The 14,128-nt window shown below is 41.1% G+C and overlaps 2 protein-coding genes across 3 annotated transcripts; one reads left to right on the top strand and one right to left on the bottom strand.

Moving 5' to 3' along the window:
* Positions 1-486: 486 nt before the first annotated feature.
* On the bottom strand, positions 487-5,393 carry med1l (mediator complex subunit 1-like). 2 transcript variants are annotated; one of them, XM_086150877.1, is made up of 16 exons: positions 5,310-5,393; positions 4,983-5,074; positions 4,040-4,115; positions 3,895-3,949; positions 3,619-3,745; positions 3,506-3,534; positions 3,139-3,213; positions 2,658-2,734; positions 2,371-2,433; positions 2,196-2,295; positions 1,972-2,096; positions 1,745-1,866; positions 1,442-1,631; positions 1,236-1,331; positions 1,002-1,101; positions 487-761 (listed from the first exon to the last, which is right to left on the bottom strand). In XM_086150877.1, exons 2-16 carry the CDS (start codon positions 5,061-5,063, stop codon positions 608-610), a joined length of 1,470 nt encoding a protein of 489 aa, XP_086007003.1. In that variant the 5' UTR covers positions 5,064-5,074; positions 5,310-5,393; the 3' UTR covers positions 487-607. The 2 variants fall into 2 exon arrangements, with proteins under 2 accessions (XP_086007003.1, XP_086007004.1); XM_086150878.1 differs by lacking the exons at positions 1,002-1,101; positions 1,236-1,331 and having other exon boundaries at positions 613-761.
* Positions 5,394-5,427: 34 nt separating this feature from the next.
* On the top strand, positions 5,428-12,614 carry ralaa (RAS like proto-oncogene Aa). Its single transcript, XM_086150879.1, has 5 exons — positions 5,428-5,576; positions 7,580-7,811; positions 7,929-8,137; positions 8,373-8,547; positions 9,296-12,614. The coding sequence occupies exons 2-5, from the start codon at positions 7,698-7,700 to the stop codon at positions 9,416-9,418; spliced, it is 621 nt and encodes a 206-aa protein (XP_086007005.1). The 5' UTR covers positions 5,428-5,576; positions 7,580-7,697; the 3' UTR covers positions 9,419-12,614.
* The last annotated feature ends 1,514 nt before the right edge of the window (positions 12,615-14,128 follow it).

The raw sequence follows: 14,128 nt of genomic DNA, 5'->3' as shown, positions 1-14,128 counted from the left end.
AGCGATCAGTTTTGAAGACCAGATGAATTGTATTGCGAGACTTGTTTTTATCTTCCGCATAACAAAATAGCTTTTCCTTCCAAATAAGTAGTGCATGTGTCTGTCAATGTGAACAGCTTGGCTTTCACAGGGCAAATCCACAGTTCGCCTGAGAGGTCAAATGCAAAATGTCTAACCTTTACACCCAGAAATCCCTTCCCGTGTGGATCGCATTGCCGGAAAACCCTCAGCGGTCTGAACATGATGGATGAGATAATCACAGAACACCATTAAATTCAGACAAGCGCACATCAGCAGCTTCCCTGGCTGATGACAGCTTGAAAATGACCATATTTAGGCCACACTGCTTTATTTGATGAGTTAATATTCAATATCAAGAGACTCTAAAAAAGGCCGAAGAGATATAACGCTCACAGAACTAGATCTAGTCTGACAGTTGGCTGATATTGGTGTTCCAGTGTGAAAATAGACACAAGAGGAAAGGGATAAGGGCTGACAGTCGCACTTGCATTTATTTCAGGAGGAGGGTCGGATCTGGCTGCAGGCACGGCTGAACCAGAACCAGCCAGGCTGTGCACGGGCGCAGCTGCACGCCAAGGCCGCGTGGTCAAGGCGCTGCTGGTGTCACAGCGGTGCACGAGGGAGTGAAGCGGTCATTTTCAGTCTCGGCGGGAGACGAGCAGGAAGAAGAAAGTGGGGCAGAGGTGATAGGCTGTAGCTTACTGTACAGTGCATGCAGGGTCAGAGGAATGGACATGCACCTGAGAAAAACACACAGAAACAGAGTATCGGCTGGGATCAATTTGAGAATAAGAAACAATGTGAGCATAATGCACATTTCTATCAAACCACGAGACATGATAATCCAAAACACATACATGTATCTGTCATATTATGGCTGAAATCCTATTTCAAAATCCATTTTCATTTGTTTCATTTGCCCCCCTGCACTGAGACAGGCACACTTAGAAGTGGAGTGCAAACAGGCGATAAAACCGTACCTCTTCAAAATACTGGCAATGTAGTCATCCAAAGAGCAATCTAGTCCTTTCCCAAACAAAATGCAGGTAATCTTTCGGTGGTCAGATACATTCACATTCACTTCGGAGGGAAAAAAGGCACAGATAAACTTGAATAGGTCTCATTAACAATTTACCAGGAAAAACCGCAATTGAACATTTTTCCATGTGTCGAGGCTTTAAGCCATCAAGAATTGTTTAACTTATTCTGCTCACAGACACAAAGGGACTCTATGTCCGGCTGCTGGAAGGTAACTGAAAAGCTGGTGTCAGACTCCAGGTGGACTTCGAAGTGCTGGTCACAAGCCGAACCTAACAGGAGCAGTAAGTAATGCATGATTGTAAATCTGTGTTGTTCTTTAAGGAGAGTACTGATGACCTTCTCCATGCAAATTTGATTGTTTGAAAAAAATAAAAATCACCTGAACTCTCATTCATACAGCTCCTCAGTAATGCATTAAAAGCACACTGATGACGCAGCAGCTCCACCAGGGCAGGGACATGGACCGGGTGGGTAAAGGGAATGCTGCTCAACAGAGTCCCTCTCTTGGCAGGAACCTCCCACGCAGCTCCAGGAAATATGTAACTGTGCATCTCATCACCAGGAAGAAGCTGGGCAGAAACAGCATTGATCCCTTATGGCCAGTATAAATGCTAACTTGAAACAAATATCTGTGCAACACAGAAGGGTAGAGAATCCCACGAAGAAAACGCTTACTACATACCACAGTAAAAAGGTTATCTAGCTCATCAGATGCCTTTTGGAGGCCTTTTGCATCGACTGAACTTTTCTTCAGAAGCTTGGGAATGGGTGCCCACTGCAGGTCAACAACTGGAATAGCTACATCTAATAAGTAAAAACAGATTTATTCTCCGAGGCTTCAAATTGTCTGTGAATAGTCAGCATTTGCGGATGTTCTACAGCACAAATATTTGTGATGCATTAACACACCTGTAATTTGGTTAATCTTTTCGATAAAAGACAACATCACTGGTATTGGTGGTTGCAGTTTGAGTAGAAAGTGGGCCGAAAACATCTCACATGGCAACTCATTGAGCGGAATGAATGCAACATAACTGCATAAGCACACAAGTGTATTTTTAAACAAGAACCACAGCATGTTTGGCACCGAAACATAGGTTGACTGTGGGAGTAAAATAGTCCATATGCATTACCCCTTGGGATCTGGCTGTGGAGGCAGTTGGATTGCAGATGCCACCTGAAGCTTGTGACTCACATTGCTTGGCCCGACAGCCACCTGGGCAACCTGTACAACTGGTTCAGTATCTGTTAGTCAAAACATTGTCCAAAGGCTTAAACAGAGATGTGTATGATTTTCAGGTGTCTTACATGAAACAGAGGGGTGAGGTCCATCATTTGGATTCATATAGAACTGGAGTGTCAATGGGCAATCTGGAATAAAAATAAAAACACTTTTAAAAATCCAAAATTAAAAAAAAAGGAAAAATGTGTAGTTCACAAGTCTAGAAATTCTCATTATTTAGATCATTGAGCACAGTGAATATCTGGTAACAGTAACAGGATCCGCTCTCGGATATGATGAGAGACATCCAAGTCCATGAAAGTCCAGTTGCCATGAAAATATTGCTAAAGTTTATACATTTGAATGGATTTACCTTGTTTATCAGCTATTACGCAGCCAATCCATCCATCGTTAATCGTTTCCATTTTGGAGTCTGTGTTCATTATTTGCCTAAATATTGGAAAAAAAAAAAAAAAAGTTCCAGTATTTCAATGTTAATCATGTTGCAGACATGTGGGTGGTGAAAGTAGGTCAGAAAAGGAAAAGGTGAAGTCAGTTTGTAAGACTACATCTCGTCACCTTCTTAAAATAATCGCCAAGGTAATTTTTTTTTTTAAAGTTTTTCAGAAAATGCAAAAAACTTAGCCACATGTTGAGTAAGGAGTTGATTCAGGCAAAATAAATCTTTTTTGTCAAAAGATGACATAGGCAATTAATTTAAGAAGGTGATGATATACTTTTTTTGCAAGTAACTACTTTTTAATGTGGATGTGCAAGATATTCCGCAATTACTTCCATCATCAGCTCTAGAAAAAAAAACATTAGATACTGAAGAAATTCTTAAACTCTCTTACCTTGGCCAGCATGACATTTCTTGCAAGTCTTTTCCGAGGTGTTGCAGACATGAATACAGCTTGAACTTTATTTCACTGGAATACAATACAAGGAAAGTTACATTTCCAAAAGAAATGCTTTGACCATCTACTATCTTGAGCACATACTTGTCCCCAGGGACATTGTACTGGGTGTACAGGCCTTCCAATTGCTTTGTGAATTCAGCAAAATGCTTTGACCTGTATAGACAAGCGTGACAGCGGATGCGTCTGGAGTGGTTTCTTCCACTGTGTCCATATAATAATCCCAGCTTTGTACTTTATTGCAGCATTTGTTGGATGGAAGCAACATATCTCTTTTCTTATTTACCATTACTCTACCTCTTACCTCAACAGCTGACAGAGAGAGACACTGGACTGAAAGACAATTTGAATTTTGATGAGTAAACCCACTCAAACAAAAGCGATAGGATCGGCTTTCTGGAAATTGAATGCACCTACAACAGGGGAGGCCCCGTGAGGCGCCACCTTTAACTCCTCCACCCTACCGCAGGGCAGCAGCACTACTTCCACATAGAACAAATCGGCAGTCAAGTAGCAGGTTGTATCGGTGAGGTGGAAGCCCATCCTGAAAGGGAAGGACAATGTGCACAAAAGCCATGACTCATGGTATTATCTCTGTTTTGGGGGGAGGCAAATAAAAAAGGTAAAGTTCACATGAATAGAGAAAAACTCACAGAACAGCAAAAATGAAAAAGAAAAAAAAAAATTTTTTACCCTCGTTGCTCGGCGATAACTTCCAGACGAGACTTCATGGCATTCAAAGAGGACACTGAAACAAAAGAGACCAATTTATTCAAAGCCAAGGTACACTAGCAATACTAGTCAATAATAATAATCACACATATGGTTTTTATTTTACCATTAAACACCTCTTGGAGCCTCTCCAGGGTTCTAACCAGTGGCTGACAGGGTTTGGATTCATCTCTGGATTTGTCCTGTTGCAAGGGAGGGGAAGGGGGCAACAATAACAACAATGGACCAGTTGTGGGACAATGTCATCCTTGTATAAACAGTTGTTGATCTTCTGCCAGTCCCAGCATGCAACACAAAAAACTGTAACGCCATGGTACAGGGAAATCTTGAGCCTTTGGATGTTTGGGAGTTGTTTGCAGAAGCAGTTATCTTAATACACACGGGTGTGTTAAAATGCTTTGTGCATTGCAAGTGAGCCGCGACCTCAATCCTGATTGTTGGCACTGTGGAGGTCCTTTAGAGTGTGGCCTTTTGCAGATAGAGCTCGCCACAACAGGGACATCCCTTCAGATAACACAGCATTTCAGACCAAGTTAGCAAGTTTCTAGACCAGACCCCAGGGATCGACCACAGCCAAGCACAACTTCACATAAATCCAATGTCATACTGTCCTGCTGCTCCACCCTGAATTAAAAAAAACAAAAAAATCTCTAACTCCAGAGCCCTAGCATTGGAATTAGCATAACATCTATCAAAGAATGGAGTCATTCAGTGTATATGTTGTTAATAAGAAAATGAAGACAATACGAATCAGTGAAATGGTGAATAGAAAGTTAATAGAATAATGGAACACTTACTAATAAGCAGCATTTAAAAAAACCTACAAAATGCCATTCACTTTCACATTGACTTGAACGCTGGATGATCTCATTCTGAGTCCACAGCTGCAGCCCCTGGTTAGCTTACCAATACAAAAAAACGGTCGCGTAATTGTGCACCTATCTGCAATGTTGGCGAGACATATAGTACCAAAATAAAGCCTAGTTGCTTCTGAGTTATTCCCTTCACATCTTTCCAGAGGGTGAGAAAGTATGAAGGCCATTCCTCACCATGCACCGGCGGACCAGCTGGAAGGTCTCACTCCAGCCCCTGTCTGCGTACTTCAGGTGCAGACCAGGTAGCAATGACATCGACCCGCTCACTTTAGGCACGAAAAAGGAAAAGAAATAGAAACCATTTACTCAGTTTCCAGAATTGTTTTAAAAGAATGACTTTTAACCCCCCATAGCCTATTTGGGATCTCGCCGGTTGAACAAACGTGCAAAGCATTTATGTAGATTAGCAGGTAAATTGATTGGGCTCGCGTCGTTCATTATATCCGCGGCTTTTTTATACAAGTATAAACTTGAAATATATGAAAGAAAAATGTGATTTACATTAACGTGGATGGGGAAGGAGGGGGTAGTGATGAGAACCAAGCACGTAATGCGGGGTTGCCCTCCCAGCGGGCGGACAGGCGGGCGTTGTCAGACGGAGCCGAGCCCATCGCCAGTCTGCTGCTAGCCACCGGCCGTGTCCCCACCGCTAGCTAGGGCGCTAGCCATGAGCTAACAGGCAGCTAGCTGGTCTCCTCATCCTTCCGCCGCCACCCAGTCTCCCGTCGGACGCCTTTTTTTTCTGGCGAACGCTGCTCGAACCGCCGGGTAGGTGGACGTCGGTCGCTCTTGCGAATTCACCGCTGGTTACAAATGCGTCTCCTTTCACGTTAACCCGTTTAGTGAGTGTTAGCCGGTGGGTCATCGTTTGCTAGCCCTCTGGCTGTGTGACCATCCGAGCTGGGGATCCAGGAAGCCGCCGGGTTCGGGAGGATCAACACCATATCTGCTGGCGAATATCGAATTTTGACGTTTTATCTGTGGTATTTTCCTATCTGTGTTATTTTCTTCTTTTAGCCGGTAAGCTAGGATGCTCGTTTCGGTTGCTGATCACATCCCACTCCAGTCAAACTGCTAGCCAGTTAAATGTTCCTCGCCGGTGATATGTCACCTGCTAACTTGCTAATAAGTTAATTCGATTATTTTGACATCAATAACTCGCATTATTGCGCCCTCTGACACAGGCAAGTTATCTGAAATGTATAACCGATCTGCTAATGCGTTCATTGCTCCTTAATGTGCTGTGCTGACTGTCCATTTCATGGTCTGCTGATTATTTAGCTTAGTAGGTTTGATAGCCAGAGTCCAAGTGAGGTGGCTTTGTGCACACATTGGTCAACACTTCTCTCTTCTGTTTTAATCCTGAAATCTAATCTCGAATTCTTCTGGATTGGAAATGTATTTGTTTGTTGTGTTACCTATTTCTGTTGACCATGCAAGTGGCTTTTAGTCCAAGTAAACATAATGTTTACTTGCCATGAACGCAGAGTTTACTTTGACCATATATATCTTTAAATTTGTGTTTTGTGTAAGGACTGTTTTTTCCATTGTAACTTGTCTGTATGATTCACAACTAAATGTTCGGAAGCATCATTAATCATTTAGTGTTTAGTCACAAATGTAACCGTGTGAGTGCTCTACATTTCTTTAGATGGACCATATATCATTCACAGTTGATGATGCTCTGCAGGACAGCTATTGAGATTTCATTGCATTTCTGAAGTTCTAAGTGGACAAACACTTGGTGTCCAAAAAGAGCATGACTACAGCTTGACTTAAACAGGCATGTTTGTGTGCTGTACAAATTAAAAAAAGAATGATGAAAAGAGCACAGACACTTTGGGAGTTGTGGTGAGAACCTCCTGCTCCCATCCACATTATCCTTTATTAGCAGTCATTAATCTTTTCGTTATAATCAAGGGAACTGATCGCGAGCCAGTTTCAAACACAAGGACTGTCAGTCAAGCCTTATAGTTGCAGCTGTTGAGAGGCGGGTCCTTTCCTGGAATGGAAAGAAATTATACATTCTTGGAGAAAAGTAATGTAACGTCTCAAGCACTTCAATATCTCCTCAACCATCTTCCTCGTCCCTCCCAAAACAAGGTGGCTGGAGTATGCACCCAGTTTTATAGCCTTGATTGTTGACCACAAAATCTTGAAAAAACAAGTTTGAATATACAGCGGTTTCACTTACTGCCAGTATTATGGTCAGCTAAACCCACTGACCCTTGGTCCCCCTACTCATCCCCCACTCATCAAAATTGTGATACTCAAGGGTACGACTGCAGCATATATTTTGACAAAAACAATACCACTTATTTCCAAGAAATTACAGCAATTTGTCTTCCAAATTAATTTCCATTGTGTATACAGGGTATAGTCCCATTTTATGGCTCTTAACACATGAACAAAACATTAGCAAATATGACACCATCATTTCTATCGAGGTGTTTTTTTTTTGGGTGTGCTCTGTTGGTGGACAACTGTTAATATTTAAAGTTTGCAAATGTCAATTTAATTCATTTGTATACTTAACATACTGGCTGTATTCCTGTCTCTGTCTGGGATCCTGTGTGAGCCTGGACAAGCTGTTTATAAGCCCCCAATTACTGATAGTATTTTGATGGTTTTCTTGGACAGTCCAATGTGAGGAAATGGCTTTCGCATGTGTCAGATTGCATCCAGTTCTTTCAAAGCTTGGAAACCACACCTGAATGTTTCAATCCTTGCCTAATAATTTCCTTTTTCCCCCCTTCCCTCATCCTTCTCAGGAATTAATTAACCCCTTGTTGCTGCTGGAGTTTTTCGTTTGATTTCTTACGCAAGCCTTCCTTCTACCTTGGACTATTTATTTCCTCTTTACATCCGGATCTATTGGCGCACGGAGCCATGGCAGCTGCAAAACCGAAAGGGCAGAACTCTCTTGCCCTTCACAAAGTGATCATGGTGGGCAGTGGAGGAGTTGGGAAATCAGCTCTGACTCTCCAGTTCATGTACGATGAGGTGAGTGCGTGTTTGCATCACAGCGGTGTAGTGAAATCACAGGGCTGTTTGTCTCCTGTTGATTTTGCAGAAAAGATTGTCGACAAGTTTACCATTTCCTTATTTATCTCCCGGTAGTTTGTCGAGGACTACGAGCCCACTAAAGCAGACAGCTACAGGAAGAAAGTGGTGCTGGATGGAGAGGAGGTGCAGATTGATATCCTTGACACAGCCGGACAGGAGGACTATGCAGCTATCCGGGATAACTACTTCCGCAGTGGCGAGGGTTTCCTCTGTGTTTTTTCCATTACAGAGCTGGAATCATTCGCGGCAACAGTAGACTTCAGGTGGAGTGGCATGCATTACTTTAATGAAATGTGTTACGACTATTATAATTTAAAAGGTAGTGACCTGTTGATGTTCCCCCTCAGCCAAACCCCGTTATATGACTTTTGAAACACCGTCGTATTTTCTCGGGCTGTTTGACATGATTTACAGTGATGTATATAGCATGAAGTTTGCTTCAGCGAGCGGTAGTTTATTCCTGAGAAATTTAATAGCTGACTTACTTCTCTTCTTCAGAGAGCAGATTTTGCGGGTGAAGGAGGATGAGAACGTGCCCTTCCTGCTGGTTGGTAACAAATCAGACTTGGACGACCGACGGCAGGTCAGCGCAGACGAGGCAAAAGCCCGGGCAGAGCAGTGGGGGGTCTGCTACGTGGAGACCTCTGCTAAAACCCGTGCAAATGTTGACAAGGTTGGTCCTACATTTGAAGACTAATATGAATCATTCTCAGAAGGCTACGTTGATGACTTATTTAAGGTTATTTTGAATTCCTACTCAGTGGATCTGCAGAGATCTCTCTGTGTGGACTTGGAAACCCAGAAAGAGGTCAATGCTAACTATATCAGAAAACACCCAAGTTTACATTTTTTAAAAGTGACTTAGGGCAGCGGTCGGGAACCTATGGCTCTTCCGGTGACGGCGTATGGCTATCAGATAGCCAACTAGTTTATCCACGTCAAACCCTCATAACGGAAAAGATGGCGAAAAGAAAAAAAAGACGATGATTACCGTGCACTCCAGGCCGCGTGGTCAGAGGAATTTGCATTTGGATCTGCGCTATGGCTTTTATGGCTCTCCCAGTCAAAAAGGTTCCCGACCCCTGACTTAGGGTAACCCAACGGGAACTTATTCTCTACTTAGCTCTTTCTGTTTTATAAGTTGTCATTTAAATTGTAGAACATTAGTATAAAATTCAACATGATTTTTTTTATTTGGAAACCTTTACTTACCACACTTTGATGGAAACGTGTACATAGGATGTAGAGTTACTGTTCCTGTGTTCCTTCTATTGACTTATGGCTGCATCCCCCTCCTACTCCGCCAACCACGGTCTTCTTCCTAAAAATACCTTTAGTTGCCGTCATAAAAAAAACAACCTTTACCTTCTAGAGTCCTGGAGAAATGTGATTTAATATCCACGTCTGTTTCTTTTGGACAGGTGTTCTTCGACCTGATGAGAGAGATCCGGGCGAGGAAAATGGAGGACAGCAAAGAAAAGAATGGGAAGAAGAAAAGTAAAAGTTTGGCCAAGAGAATTCGAGAAAGATGTTGTATTTTATAGTGGTGACAGACAGCAGGGTAGCTGCTTGTGTACATATGCATTTCTCAGACTTTTGCATTTATTTTGTGCCCATACCGTTCCTGGTTTACAGGATGTCTTGACTGTGTGTCAGAGAGTAGTAAGGTGGCACTCCATACACCATTTATAGCTCTAACTTTTTATGTGCTGACACTCCAAATAATTGATGTACTCTCTCCGACAACATTACAGAGTGTAATACATGGACAGTGTTTTAATTTAGGCCTAAGCTTAACCAGAGGCAAAGCCCTGAAATGTTATGAATATTGTCATTGTAAAGTTTGATGTATTTAATATTTTCAGTGCAGTGCGAGTTCATGATGGGAAAGAGTGTCAGAGGTTTCAAGGGGAAGATATAACTAAAACTTAATACTGGAATTTATATCAGCCCACTGTCGAGGTAAAAAAAAAAAAAAGAAGCCAAGAGGAAGCAGTGTAATGTTCAAGTGCCACCAAGAAAATATACACTGCACTGGTAAAACAATAACCCCATTCACATGTGGACAATTCAGTATGCAGCCAATGATGTGGCCTGTACCCTAGTTGCCCTTTCACACATGCTTGTTTGATTTCCAACCGCCATGCTGTAAATCGTCATAAACCAAGTCTGTAGGTAACCATTTACTGACGGACTGACTCGCCACATCATTCCTCAGCGACCATGCCTGCAGATCTTGTCTCGGTATTTTCAGTCGCGCTTCACTAGCGTCTGGTGTACATGACTTCAGTACGTCACAACATAGTTTGCTCAAGGTAGCTGGTTCATTGAAATTGTTTTTCTATCCCAGACGATTGTGGATGTGTGCTTTGACATATTCCAGCCCCTCGGGGTGCAGCCAACTTCGCTTAGGTGGTGCATGTGTGAAAGGGCCCAATGAAGCATTTAAATGCTGTCATGTTTTTTCTTTGCCACAGCCTAAATTCCCATTGACTTTTTCACACCTCCGTTGTAATCCACGGTTTACGAGCACACACTTTCTGAAGTCAAACTCCGCTTCCGTTTTCAGTGGCCACACTAACCATTTTAAGAAATGTGCACTAATTTACCCGCGTTCACTCCCCTCCTTGTCACTTTGTCGAGTCGTCTCAGATGCACAAATACTAATCCTTACTCTTTAATTTTGTGAGGGATATTACAACACTTGAATTTTCTCCAATTCTAACTTTTCAGAAGTTTTACCTCACTCTGTTAATGACTGTACTTGCCTTTTTTGCGATGAAGGAATCCCTGGTGCTCCGATTAAAATGTGATTCCAGTAACACTACATATTTTACATATTGTGTTTAACACATCTTCGATCTGCTCAATCATTGTCAGACACGTAAAATTTATTTTGACGTCTTTACTCGTGCACACTTTTAATAATGCATTTCTGAATTGGACTTTATCAATGGGTAGTTGAAGACGTAAAAAAAAAAAAAAAAAAGGAAAGAATTGCAGGCTGATGATGTCTGTCCAAAAAGGTTGTCCTCAGTCACCAAAGAGAAAAATGCTAGCTAGTACAAACAAGTGCCCACAGAAGAAGTAAATCACAACCTGCAGTGCTTCTTGTCACCAAACAGGATAAAACTGTGGACAGTGTTTGTGCAGAAAAGCATCCCTACATCCAGTCCAGGTTACGGTTGAAAGGATGTTAAGGGAATAAATAAAATGAGATTGCCTCGGAGAGAGAAGCAGGATTGCGAGCGCTTTAATAATTCATATACAGTGCACACCGTTGCCTAACTGTCCACGCTGAATGTGAATAACCCTGTCGGTCCATCCCGTTTGCCTGTAAGCTTAGGATGCCAATGATGTGCATAGCGTAGAAGACATTTACCTAGTTTACAGTATATTACCATTTTTGTAAGGCTGTCGTGTGTCGCAACATCTAAACAAAATACATGGGCCTTTTTTTTTAAAAGAAGTTTTTTATTTTATCTTGCTCATATAGTTGAGTATCTAAACTGATGAGAAAAGATGAAAGAAGTGTAAAGTGAAATTTTAATATATGGATATTTGTTTGATAGACCAAATCATCCTCTGGAATCAGCCCCCTCTGCTTTGTTTGTTTGCCTATGACTGAGCCAGGTTTTTTTTTCCAGCATTAAATGTATTTTAAAATTGGTTATTTTTTATATGTTTTTAATCCCATCAGCCATCTGCAACTTTTTTGTCATTTTTTTTAATGTTCTAACACTAACCAGGTGCATTTATGCCAAGAACATCAGATCATTAGTTTTCCTCAATAAACAGGAAGCCCAACACTGGAGTCTATGCAAAGGTTTGCAGTAAAGGCAAACAAACTGAACAACAATGGAATTAGTGTCTTGACTGTGGTTTGGGATCTGACCGCAGTTGTAAAAACAATCATTCATAGATTCTGAAAAGTCTCATTGATTCCCTGGTTTATACGGTTTCATGTGGAAAACAGCAAAGACAGCAGAATGTTGGGGTATGATTTTCTTACGAAAAAGCACACGGTGGAGTGAGAGGCGGGGTTGGGGAAGTAATATGTGACAGGTTGTGAGTCAAACTTGGAACCAAGGCAGTTGAGCCATAAGTTTGGAAAAGGATTTGGTTGAAAAAATTTTGTAAGGGCTAACTTCGAGTGCACCACACTATAGGTGAGTCGAGACACCCCTGGAGTTGAGGACAGAACAAATCTTATGGAGTAAAGCTGCTGGCCGTTGTCCTGAGTGCTGTGTCTTCAGTTTAAGAATTTCTGAAGCTCTAATCCTGACAGTGACCACCATAATGGCTCGCTTGATCCAACATCTCAGCACACACTCCTTGTTTTCACTGTGTCCAGAATCATGTCTCCTTTTCATCTGGTGTTATTAATAGACTCAATGGTCCAAATATTTCCGCCATGATTTTGGAAGTGACTTTAAAAGAGATGCTTAAGTGAAACTGTCCTACTGGATATTCAAATGAATAATTTTATGGATTTATTTCTTTTGTTTGTTTGTTTGTTTTGTGTTTTTTTAAAACACCCTGGAATTTAAAAAAATATATATAGATATCTATGTCTTTGGTTGGATGCTTGGTTGGATGTATGCCATCAATTGTTTCCTTCATGTTTACTTATTTTAAACATAACCACTAATGTAGCCTATCTGTTTGTGAATGCAAGAGGTGAAGCTTTCAATCCATTTTTGTGAGTTATTTTGAAATTGCAAATAAAGTGGATATTACTAATAATAGTTTTCAAACGCATGAAGGTGGTCTTTGTGTGATGTCTCTTGTCTAAAACCATTGGTTGGGAAAAGAGCGGTTCCCTGCTGTTCCCAGGAACACCTGCTTTCTTTATGCTTCTGTTCCTTTTCTGTAAAATGACCAGTGTGAGCGCATTCATTTTATACGATTGTTCATGAAATCATTTTGCAATTTAAATGTGTATTTGAAAAAATACATTTACCCCTGATGTGCTGGATATTGCTCCTGTCACAATCTAAAACGCTGCCTGTTGTGGTTTCCTGTGCCAGAAACAAAACTACACATTTGTGTGCTTATTCTCTTTTCCACATGCACGAATGTTAAATATCTTTAAAAAAAAAGAAAAAAACTAAACAGGTGGAAATTTCCATACAATTTCCTTAATGTGTTTAGTTGTTTTTCAGCTTTGATCAGTCCATACCACCGCATTATCACGCACTGTATAAAAGCAGCTGTGCTTCTTGAACCGAGGTAATAACTATCTTAAGAGCTGTGTATGTAAAACAGTTCCAGATGGTTTACTTCCTTGGCACTGCCAGTTAAAATAGAAGGAGCCTTTGAGATGACAAGAAGAAGTAAATGCTGGTTCAGCTAATTGCATACAGAGGAAATGATACGGAATATCACAGCTGCCCTTATTAACCCCCCTTATTAACATAGAAGATATTTTAAAAACAAAAACAATTGCAACTATTGGAGCATCATCATTTATTAAAAGTGGGAGGATATTTATCAAAATATATAATGTAAAGTTCAATGTAAATGCAAATGGCTTAATCGAACAAGAATGATGTGGGGATGATGTTTGTCGTCTATTGTAATACATTACCAAGACATTCTGTATATAAAACGCAAAATATGTGAAGCACTGGCCTCTCTGTGAAGGTATCATTTGTAGTTCTTTGTTATATTGTCCTATATCTTATTTTTAAGCTGAAAAGTACTATGATGGTTATATAAGAGGAAGGTGGTTCTGTCAAGGAGCCAATTAAATATTGTGTCAGACACTTTTTCTACATAATTCGTGGTTTCAGACATGCAGTCTATTAAATCAGTGTCATACAATATGCAACATGATGTGATTTGCAGAAGTACTTTGCGTGCATGTGTGTGTTGCTGCCTGGTGTTATCTTGCATACAAGGCCATCACCGTTGACAACTGCGAAAGTCGCAAACCGAAACAAACTAGATTACTAATATACTTGTTTTTCTCTGCAGCCTGTTTCTCCTTGGCCCCGTGATGTTTAGGAAGTAATGCTTTGTGGGTGATATATGCCATGTCTGCGTCATCTGATAACTACCAGCCTGAAGGTGGATTTGAGGATTTAAGGTCAGCACATTCATTCATTTGCAGGACTTTCTGGTCCCATTTTGAATTTAAATCTAAAATGTACAAGGATTTTCAACATTATGAAGGTAGTATATGGTTGCAATTACTCTTTGACTCATGCCTACTTTGACTCATTTCTTAAACCTTCAGAAACAGTTGGGGG

This window comes from Fistularia commersonii, chromosome 8, assembly GCF_037954325.1.
Source record: "Fistularia commersonii isolate RoL2024-O1a breed Wild chromosome 8, RoL_Fcom_v1.0, whole genome shotgun sequence".
In the NCBI taxonomy this organism is placed as follows: Eukaryota; Metazoa; Chordata; class Actinopteri; order Syngnathiformes; family Fistulariidae; genus Fistularia; species Fistularia commersonii.
The sequence above is the reverse complement of the archived record's forward strand: the minus strand, read 5'-3'. Positions and strand labels throughout refer to the sequence as shown.